At 31.4% G+C, this 12,126-nt stretch overlaps 1 protein-coding gene across 1 annotated transcript in view; it reads left to right on the top strand.

Moving 5' to 3' along the window:
* LOC145291392 (brefeldin A-inhibited guanine nucleotide-exchange protein 3-like) overlaps positions 1-12,126 on the top strand; it is a 230,040-nt gene that overhangs the window by 200,635 nt on the left and 17,279 nt on the right. The window contains exons 28-31 of the mRNA XM_080137186.1: positions 4,798-4,915; positions 7,568-7,796; positions 8,663-8,808; positions 11,160-11,323. Coding sequence (XP_079993312.1) covers positions 4,798-4,915; positions 7,568-7,796; positions 8,663-8,808; positions 11,160-11,323 — 657 coding nt within the window. The remainder of the gene's footprint in view (positions 1-4,797; positions 4,916-7,567; positions 7,797-8,662; positions 8,809-11,159; positions 11,324-12,126) is intronic.

Below are 12,126 nucleotides of genomic sequence, written 5' to 3'. Positions count from 1 at the left end.
CAGATTTTAATGAGGACATCTACAATAAAACTCTTTGTCTAATTGAAGAAAAAGTTCTCCTTATGTGCGGTCAACCATTGGCAAGCTATGGATTACCTGCACCAACGCAAGGGAGAGATGAAAGACTCGCGAGAGAGTATCAACGTGAAGTTACTTATAATCTTGAAGAACTTTCCCTACAAGCAGAAAATATGCAAGAAAAATTGACCGATTCTCAAAGAGAAGTTTACAATTCATTCATGGCAATGTTGGAAGCACAAGGTGAAATGAACAAAAACATGATGTTTCTTGATGCTCCAGGTGGTACGGGCAAGACTTTTGTAATCAATTTGATCCTTGCAAAGATTAGATCCATGAGAAAGATTGTGCTTGCAACAGCATTCAGTGGCATTGCTGCTACTCTACTACAAGGTGGCCGCACTCTTCACAGCACTTTTAAAGTACCCTTGGATACTCATCGAATGGATCAGCCAGTTTGCAAAATTACTGGTAACTCAGCCTTGGCAAATGTAATTAGAGACACCTCTGCAATCATTGTAGACGAAGCCCCAATGACGCACAAGAGTGCTTATGAAGCAATTGACTGAACACTGCAAGACATCACAGGAAACAAGAATCCCATGGGTGGCATTCCAACCTTATTTTGCGGTGATTTCCGTCAAATCCTCCCAGTGGTTAAAAATGGCACAAGGGCTAACATTGTCAATGCAAGTTTGAAACAATCCTATCTCTGGAGGCACGTTATAGTGAAGAGACTGACTACTAATATGAGAGCCTATATCTCTGATAACACAGCTGCAGCAGACTTCTCAAAATTGCTTCTCCAAATCGGTAATGGTCAGTTTCCTATCACTTCTTCACCTGACACAATTAAGATTCCAACTGCGCTTGGTAAATGTGTCGGTAATCAGAAGCAACTGAAAGACAAAGTGTACCCAGACCTGCAAAACAATGGAAAATCACCGGATTGGCTTGCTGAGAGGGCTATTATTTCGCCATTAAACAGCAATGTGAATCATTTGAACAATTCAATAATGGATGAATTTCCAGGAGACACAAAGCAATACAAGTCAGTTGATTCGGCTACTAATGAATATGAAGCTGTTCACTACCCTGTGGAGTTTTTAAACTCTTTGGAGATATCTGGAATGCCTCCACACATTTTAAATCTCAAAATTGGATCGCCAATCATGATTCTTCGATCCTTGGAACCGCCAAAAACAACAAACGGAACCAGATGTGTTATCACCAGATTGCACACCAATGTACTTGAGGCCACCATTTCCTGTGGTCCCTACAAAGGCGAAACCGTTCTACTGCCAAGGATCCCCTTAGTTCCATCGGACTCAGAACTTCCATTTAAATTCCGGAGACTCCAATTTCCTGTGAAGGTGTGTTTTGCAATGAGCATAAACAAAAGTCAAGGTCAGACATTTAACACCATTGGCGTAGACTTGACATCAGACTGCTTCAGTCACGGTATGTTCTACGTCTCCATCAGCCGGACAGGAAGTTCAGAAAAACTCTACATTCTGGCTCCAAATCAAAGCAGCAGAAATGTAGTTTACCCTGAGGCTCTTCAGTGAAAAGTTCGAGAAATGGATATGAGGAAAAACTGACATGATCTGATTGTGGTAAGTTTTTAGTATTGAATGTGCAAGATAAAATTTAAGCAAGAGTTGAAAATTACTTCAATGAAAAATTTACTATGTAACATCAAGTAACCTTCCTTTTTGATGAAAATGTTTTGTGAAGTTCCTGATTGAATTTCAGTCACTACAAGAGGTAGTTAAAATGTTAATCACCTTATGCAATCGTTGCTCTTACAACATCAACTTACTGGAAAGGTGCCCACAGATTTTGGTACCCGAGTGCGCAACAAAGCTCCGTGCGAAGCACGGGTATCTTTGCTAGTAAGTTATAAATAAATTGATTTTAGAGAGAAGTGAAGGTAAAAAAAAAGACAGGAATGGAAATAAGGAATACAGAAATACATACAAAGGGAAAATAATTTACATATAATAAAAAAACTTTACAAAAAGTCTTTAGTATAGTACTTGAAAATGTTCAAAAATCTTTCACAGTAAACCTTAACGACAGTAATCTGAAAAAAAAAAAGTTAACTATCTATAGGATAATACAAGTAGGCAGTGAAATCCAATAAAATCCCAAAAGGAAAATCCACAAAACACTTGCAATAGAGAGTAAAATCTCTTCAGCATGCATAAATTATGTGTAGATCAATTGGAGCATGATAAAAAATTCACAAAAATTTTTAAATGATATTTCAGAGAAAAGAAGGGAATTGTCCAAAGAGTAATATGAGTCAGGAAAGATCCAGCAAAATAGTCCCAACAGATGGTAAAATCTCCTTGTTGTCAAAGCTCAATATGTATTTCGAAGTGAAATTGATCATAAATAAATGATGCAGTATCTCTCAAAATAAACAGTGAAAAGCTGAAAAAAAGAATATCCGATACAGTAGAATAAGATAAGATTTCATGAAAGAAAACTTTAGATACTTTTCCAAGGAAAAGCTGGATTGATCAAAAATTATATTCCAATTTACAATTCACTGAAAAATGGAGATTATATTATAATACAAATATTGAATACCGGATATATAGAAATGGGTGGATCAAAAATATCCAACTCACAATCAAATAAAAAAAAAGGAAGTTACATTAAAATAAAAAATATCTAAAATTGGGTACAGGAATAAAGACAGAAAAACCATTCTCCTGATATAAAATATAATTAAATGTGTATTATATATAATAATTTATTCCATCAGATCTTCAAATATAAGATCCTGTTCAAATGTTAAATGAATTATCTATAACTCATGTAATGGTTTAAGTTTCATTTCTTATCTTTTAATATATTTAATAACTCCTCTTAATTGTGTTGAGCTTTTTGTATCTTGCTTTGTTAAAGATATATTCTTTTTTTCGCTTCATTTAATACTCTCTCTCTCTCTCTCTCTCTCTCTCTCTCTCTCTTTCTTGGAAGTAGTTTTAAAGTAAAATCTCTTATTTTTTCAAAGTAAAAAAAAATTGGAGAACTACAAAGATGGGAGTGGTATCATTAAAACATTAAAACAACCAACCTTTTATACGCTAGAATTTACTTTCCTACATAGTCACCACCATTCTCTATCCAATTTTACCAGGAATTCAATGACCCATCTCTGCTGCTGATGCATATCCATGACAAGGGTTATTCTGTTAGAATCTCATAACGTCAATTTCTGCAACACAGAGATGAAACTTTCTGGAATGCATAATTTCAGTCATCATACAATTTGCAATCTTTAATCCATTCAGGTGGAATAAAAAAAAAAATAGAAAACATTATTTTTAGAATACTCCTATGTACATATGCAAGTCATTCCAAAAGTATGCAATAGAATAAATTCTGGAGCACAAAAGGTCACCTGTTTTAATGGTACCACTCCTATCTTTGTAGCTTTCCAACAGTTTGAGTTAAAAAATAAGAGGCATTACTTTTGGAATGAACCTCATATATAACTTATTAGATCTGGGTTAGATGTAGTGCATCTTTTCAGAATAACTCCAGTTAGAAAGCTCAATTACAGAGCAATATTAATAAAGTTATTTTGAAAAAAATCACGCCACCATCTGTGTTATATATAGTAATTTATTTCATCAGATCTTCAAACATAAGATGCTGTTGAAATGTGAAATAAATTATCTATAACTCATATGACAGTTGATGCTTTTTCTATATAAAATTTTGTTGTATTTTATGTATAAAATAAAAATGTTTCTTTCCCATATTTTTCATAGATTACTACAAGCTACCTAAAAAAAAACAGTAGTTTATAACATATTTGATCTATTTTATATTTAATCCTGATCAATATTGTTAGAAGGTGCTAATACTTCTACCCAAGATGACTAGTCAGAAGTGCTAATACTTCTACCCAAGATGACTGGGTACAGATTTAATAACCAATAATTTTGCTAATATTCATTAGTGACAAAGAGAAAGAAAATCTTGTCTTTTTCACTTTCTTTATTGTTTTTCTTTTGTGGCCTCTGACTGACTGACCTTCAACTCTAAAACAAGAGAGAGAAAGACAGAGGTAAAATAAAGACTGTTTGTTTCATTTATTTAATGTCATCATTTCATGCTTGTTATTGTGGCTCAATTAGTTATCCTGCCATACTAAGAGATTTAGTTTGTGAGTTCAAACCACACACAAGGCATAATTATTTTTACTCTTTTGTCCTAAACTGAATTTGTCTAAATTCAGTTTAGGACAAAAGAGTAAAAATCATTTTAAATTACAATATTAAACAGTTTTTAGTTTTGCTTTAATTTTTATGTAATCTATGTAATTTAGGGAAAGTAAAACACTATAGATACAGTGTAGTCCTGCTAGTAGATATATGTGTATAAAAAATAAAAACAAAACCTGTTTGGTCACCTGTTGAGCTCGAATTCTATTAATTAAATGGGGACGGGGTTACAAAGCCATATAATTATTTTAAAAATAAACAGACAAAATCCAAAATTAGTCTTTTTCTGCTCACTATTTCCCCCCCCCCCCCGTTTCCAGCTATGAGTTAAATAGTATCAAACTTGTGGTGATATTTCTGTTTGCCTTGCCGCCACTACTACATACGAACTGATTAATTTAAATCTGACGATCTCAAAAATGCCCCTCTCTCCCAACACATGATTCTTGTCAACCAATTTGAGTAATAATTGTATTAAATCCTGCAGATATTTTCCAACCCCAATGTTGGGTCTTTGCTTTTTTGTTTTCAGATGAAACTGAATATCACCAGATGATGGAATTGATGCTCAAAGAACTGTTTATTGTCCTCATTGAATGTGTAGCGCAACCTGTTGAATCCATCTCTCGGCTTGGATGTTCTTGTATCAGGTTTGTATTAGCTATGCACATATAACAAATATGAAGTTTCCCATATTTGAATGAAAAGCACACTTTCAGTTTTACAAATATTACATTCAAATTTCACAAAATCATTCCTTTAGATTTATTTGTATTCTAAAACTTAATGTCCATATTTTATTTTCTTAGCATAAAATTAATTATTTACAAATATATATCTATTTTCCCTATCATTATAGTTATGGCTATTAAAATTATTACTCATGTTTAGCATATCTATCTATATTTATTTATACACTTTTAGTTTGATATCTTCATTTGTCTATTTACTTTATTCTTTGTATGTATGTATTAGTATTTTTGTATGTGTGTGTACATATATATGTATACGTTTGGCAGTAGACCTGTGGTCCAAACAGTTCTTGTGATAATAATTATCGATCTCCATGTATGAACATTAACTTTAATTATTATTATTATTATTATTATTATTATTATTATTATAGTCATCATTTTTATCACATTATTATATTTGTTTACTATTATTTTTGTTTCTATTATTATTATTATCATTGCTATAATCATTATTAATACCATTGTTATTATGATTCATTATACTATTAACTTTTAATTTTCTGTTCATTACATTTCTTCCTGTTTCTATTGATGTTGATATCGATTGAGATGAATGCAGATGTGTTCAAAATTGAAAAAAAAGACGGCATTCTCTTTTTTGACAAATGGTTACAAGAATTCTCATGAACTATTTAAAAAATTTTGGGAAAGAATGAACACAGCTCAAAGATTTCCAGTATTTTCAGTATCTTCCATTTTATTTATTTCTCTAAATTTTATGACTAACAGTGGCGGTTCACATGAAATATCAAAATATCAAATTAAAAACAAAAACACTGTTTTTATGCTTCTTCCACCTCCCATAACCTTAAATAACAGCAAGTTATTTTCATGGAATGTCTGGTTGAATGCGACAGTTCTCTCCTTTTCTGATCTTTCTGCTGAATCTCTCGATTTGTTGAGAGATTCAGCAGAAATTAAGATTTAATATTGTCTCTTGGTTTCTGGTAGTAAATTGTGTAGTATGTAGCTGAGTGATTTCGTGTTGGCCATTTTCTCACAAGTGCTTTATATATATATATATATATATATATATATATATATATATATATGCATATAATATAAAGCTGAATGTCTGTGTGCGTGTGTGTGTGTGTCTGGTCACGAATAGGCTCCTATATGGTTGACTATTTTAAAAAGCTGATTACATATAATGATAAAAGATGTATCGAGATACAGGAATGGGTATGTTTGATCTGGTAGAACGGTGGTTCATAAAAATTGTAGGGTCTGTGTTCGCCCCTGGCCCCCAAAGTATGGAAATAAAAAATGAAAAAAAAAAAAAACGTTTACAAGTGTTTTTGATATAGATGTACATAAGAATACTTTGATAAGTATGTTTTAACTAGGGATGGTATAATAAAATTGTGGTGTCTGCATTCATGCCTGGCCTCCATTTTACTTTCATCATATTTTGCTTTGCTTTTGATACACCCAAATTCGAGCTATCTCTTTACAACCCTTCCTTTTCATAACTTATCATACTTTCATAAATCAGAGTCCATTTTCTGTAGGCTGTTTTTGAACCCAGTCAACAACGGGTACTTTTGCTAGTATATATATATATATATATATATATATATATATATATATATATATATATATATATATATGAACAAATGATTAATAAAACATGTTAAAAGACATCTGGAAAAAGAGTTAAAAACATATTTAATTTTAAAAAAGGAAGCACAAGATAAGTGGATAGTCCTTAATCCACGGAGTTTCGAAGAAATACTCTCCTTCTCATCAGAGGGCAGGAATTAGCAAAATGCAGGATCGGATTTTGCATATAAAAGTATTTAATGAAACTACAAGTAAGTCACAGATCTTACTTGGTTAAAAAAAAAAGAGTGAGGTAAGGGGAATAGGAGGTAAAAGAAAAATGATAAAAAGAATTCACATGAATGGATAGTCCGGTGAAGGGTAAAAAATCCAACAATGGTAAAATCCAAAACGGTCGAATTTAAAATTTCCAATCCAATAGGTAAATTTCAAATGGTCCAAAATGATCCAAAAGGCAGAGTTCCTTATAAGCTCTATTTCCTTTTCGGTTTTATTGAGCTTTTACATCTGGTTGAGATTACTTTACTTGTAAATATTAACTCTTTAATATTTATAATATATTTTAAGTTTACCATTTTGATTACCTTGGTAAACTTATTGTAATTTTTATTTATTTATTTTTATATATATATATATATATATATATATATTCAATAAATAAAAACAAACAATAGTTAATTAATAAAATATATGTATTAAAATATTTTTTAGTTTAATTTTGAAATAAAATTCATAAATCAACAATAATTAATTCAAAATTGCCATATACAAGCATTATAGATTTCACTTCTTTCATGGCAGTTACTGATAGCATAGGGTTAGGATCTGACTGCATTAAACACGCTCGGTTTTTGAATGTTAGCTGAAAGTACTTGCTTGTTCTAATTATTAAGTCATTGTCAGTGTTGGAAATTTTTTTTTTTTTTTTTGCATATCCTGTTTTAACAAGTAATTAAAATATCTAACATGTCTTCGTTGCAGGCATGTTTCTTTAGCCGCAGGTCCTTCATTTACAGAAAGCATGTGGCAAATAACAGTGGACAGCTTTGAGAAAGCCATGGGTGTAACAACTTACAGTATACGTCAGTTAATGGTCCTATTCCATCCTAACTCTGAAAATTTTTATGGCGACATTGGCCAAGTGAAAGTAGCAACAAGAAAAGATTGTTCACCAATGGAGTTAGAGCGACTTTATCAACTTGCACAGCAGGTAAAAGTGAATAAAAAAAATTAAATTGTAAAAGCGATTTATTTATTTTAGGTGCTTTTTTTTTTTTTTTACTGATTGACCATCAAGACTAAAATACTAAGAAAACAGCAATTGTTCATCCTTTGTCAGAAACATTGCTCATAAAATGTGAAGAGTAAATGACAAAATAGTGGAGGGGCGGAACTAGCATCTAGGGGCCTCTACAGTGTTTTGTTTGTTTTTGTGGCTGTAACGTTTTTTTTTATTCAACTTTAAATTAATTTTAAAAAAAGATTTTTTTCTCAAATAAATTTCTTGATTTATTATTTAATAACAATTTTTACTAGTTTATAAATTTGAATACTTATTTAATATTTAGGAAACATCATTTGAGTTTAAAATGAGCATGTTTATTCCAAGCGACAAGCTCCCATTTACGTTTTTGATAAAGCAAGGAAAAAAAATGAAATAAAGTAAAAAATATAGTTAATGAAATCCAACATATCTATATATTCATAAAATTACAGAATATGAAATTTTTTTTTTTGTATTAGTGAATTTGTGTTTTTTATTTAACATAAGTTTTAAAAAGTTTATTTGTAGAGGACAGATAAACAAAGAATCAATGTATAAAGAGTGTTCTTTTGTTCATTTTGTCTTAGTACTTTTGTGTCGTATTGTATGTTGAGAGTAGTGTCATTTCTACTAGAATTATACTCATTTTGGTATAGATAAAATGAATTCTCTGAACAGAACAGTTTTTTGCACCACTTTTATGTGTCATTACAAAGATTAAAATCCAGATATAATGTTACCATAATCGTTATTCTAATTTTGAAGCAAAAAATAACAGCAGAACAAATATTTTTTTTTTTTTTTACTTCCAGGTTTTTTTGCTGGAAAGTCAAATCCAGCCAAAAGGGCACAACATGATTGGCAATCATTTTATGAATGAAACGGACAAGTCTTATATATTTTTGCTGTATCCCCCAAATCATGAAAACAACTTCAATCCCGATAACCTTCTTACAAGGTAAGTTTTAGTTTTATTTGCTAATAGATATCTGAGTGAACTTGTAATAATATAGATGCACCCCCTCCTTCAGAGCATGTTAAAAACTCACTCAAAAAAAAAAAAGGAAAGAAAAGATGTAAATGACATAAAACACTGGTTAAAAATAATTTACCAAAGTATACAAAGACGGCCAGAAATGGAATCGGTGGTCAGCTAAGAATGACTGAGACGATGAGTCATTTTCTTCTTATTGATCACTCTTAAGAAAAGATAAGACATAGGATTTCTAATCTTGAGTCAATAAATTCAGAAGTTAGAGTTAGTTTATGGACAGTTTTCAGTTTTGGACAGTTAGCGATGTGGAAGTTTCCTAAAAGAGATCAGAGAGATTAGAGTCAAATCAGACAGAGTTTTGGAGGAGATGAACTGGATAACCGACAACAAAGATGCCTCAACAGACAACAATCGGAGCCATATTTCCATATATATTCACAAAATATATGCACTCAGAGCACAGCTGATTTATACATGATGTGTTTTCTTTTGTGAGTTTATTTTTTTTATACTTGTAAGCCATCAGTAATCACCAAAATGAGAGAATACAAATAGAAAACCATGGCAAACAGCATTGGGGTTGACAGATGCAGAGATGTATGAACTGGTGTATCTGTTTAACAATGATATCAACTCTTTTTTGGGTTTATTTATGACATAATATTGTTGGAGAATAAAAACATTTGGTCAAAAAGTGAATTCATGACAAAGTTCATTTTAACATATTTTATCAACTTTATTTCATGTCTTTGCTCAGGCAATACAACTTAAAAGTAGGGTGAAAAAGTCCAGTGAAAATGCATTCGATGCAAGGTGTTTTCATTGAATAATACATCAATCACTCTGCGTATGAACATTAGCTTACATGGAAAGAAAATAGTCCATCAAAATGTAAGTGTAAAATTTTAAACTATCCATTATATATTATTTATTGAACCCTAGTTGGGAGGGATAGTGGGTTCATATCTTTACCCATATTATTAGTGCATACCTTTACCAATATTATTAGTGCATAAATGAACATGATAGAACCGATTAAATTTGAACTCTGCATAGAAAGCTATTTGAGTGGAAACACTTTTCCTTACTGAATCAGGTTAAAGGGACGTTATTATGTGCAATTATACTCAGTTTTCTCCCTTGAGTTCTTAAAAAAAATAAATATATACAGAGGTCGTTTCAAAAGTAATGCTTCCTATTTTTTTAAAATTCCGAATTGATCAGAGGAGATTGCAAATTACATTGTTATGATGATTGAACTTGTGCATTCATGACCTAAAAGTTTAATTGCTCTCTTGTAGATTTTGACGGTGTGAAACGCTAAGAAAGCAATCCCCGTCGTGGCCAAGCATTAGAAGCAGAGATGCAATTCTTCCATACAGAAAAATGTGAACCAATCAACATTCACCAGCGCCAGTTGAATGTTTACGAAGCCAATACAGTTGATATCAGCACAGTTAGAAGAGGGGGTTCATCGATTTCAGTGTTGATAGAGATGTGAATAACAATGTACGCTCCAAACTTTTACGACCAAGGCATCAGAAAGACTGGCAAAAATGCATTGAGAATGATGGTGATTATGTAGAAAAATAAATTCTGGGGCACAAAAGATTGCTTGCTTTAATGGTACCACTCCTATCTTCGTAGTTCTTCAATATTTTAGTTTAAAAATATGGTCTTACTTTTGAAACAACCCTTGTATATTAATTAATTTATGTGATTTCAAACATGTCTGCGTGTCTCTTGCCTTCACATTAATGACACATTATGATTTATTTACTGTTAATAGATTAGCATTAAAACTGAAAGTATTAGCATTAAATACTAAAATGAAAAAGGCCACATAAAAGTGGCAAACAGCATATTATAAAAGAAACTGGTAATTTTGATATGCTAACATAGTTTTAATAAACTTGTTTTACAGTTTGTTACTTGTAAAAATATTCTATTTTAAAATGATAAAAAATCTCAACAAAAAAAGGCTTATTTAAATATTTGTATATCATTTATATATCATTTCAATTACATACAGTTCACGGTGAGGTGGGAATTAATATCAATTCTATCTCATAGCACAGCTGTATTGTTTTACAGTTTTTCTCTGAGTTTCTTTAGATTTATAATCATGGGGTATCTCTCTCAAATTGCATGCTGGGAGTTTTACATTTTTTTTTTTTATGACTTACAAATTTTTTTAATTATTTTACTTTTATTTACTACAAATTCACACTTCATTTACAGTGTGTTATTTTTTTGTTGATAAAAGTTACAACTAATTAATTTATTAAAATATCCTGATTCCTTTTTTTCTTTAGAGTTCCATTCAGAAACTTAGTTGTTGGTCTCTTGTCACATCAGCTTTTACTGCAAACGATGGGATGTGTACTGTTGCAAGCTCCAAATGTTGTAGAGGCAGATGACAGCAATTCTACTTCAGGTTCATCTACACAAGCTGATGAAGTTTCAAGCCAATTACCCGGTAAGACATTTATATCGTTACCAATTGGTGAAATGAAATTTGAAGGCGTGATTATCAACACAATAGTTGTTGACACTGATTGTTAAAACTGTTGAGGATGAGGAGTTAATACTTATCAAGGCAAAAAGCCACTTGAGAATAAAGATTAATGAAATGGATATATTGTCAGTTGAATGATGAAGAATATTATGAGAGGAATGAAAATGATTAATGGAATTTAAAAAATTTGTTTACTTATAGAGACGGTTTATAACAAGTGTTAAAGATGGCCATATTGTAATCTCCAGGGAAGCAATTTTGTAGTAAGCTGTTTCCCAAATGGGAAGTTCTTTAGGCATATGGGATAAAGTTATTTTTAGTTGTGATAGACAAACTTTTGTTGTGAATGCCTTATAAGAAAGAACCAGAAATGTGGCAGTAATACTTCATCTTCAGCTGTATCTGACTCTTACATACTTAGAGGATTACATCAGAAGTCACATACTTTATGGAACGGTTGAATGAGCCAACTATTTTTCCAGCAACCTTAACAACATATTGGATATGTCTTCTATTTTAAATTTGGAGTCAAAATCAATCCTAGAAGATTATCAAAACAAGGAACTTCCTCAAGGACAGGGTCATTCATTTAAACTAGGACAATACAAGGATCCGAGCATTACTAGTAAAAGGTGAGAAACTTGGTTTTAAAGATGTAAAACATAACAAACCACTTTTTCTCCATTGCACCATGTTGTTGCGGGCCAGGATATAGATATCCTAACTCGCTACAAAAGAAAATAATGAAACAAATGGAAAGAAGG

Source organism: Euprymna scolopes, chromosome 12 (assembly GCF_053919585.1).
Source record: "Euprymna scolopes isolate OS-2025 chromosome 12, ASM5391958v1, whole genome shotgun sequence".
NCBI classification, from domain to species: domain Eukaryota; kingdom Metazoa; phylum Mollusca; class Cephalopoda; order Sepiida; family Sepiolidae; genus Euprymna; species Euprymna scolopes.
Note: the sequence above shows the minus strand (reverse complement) of the source record. Positions and strands in the feature narration are given on the sequence as shown.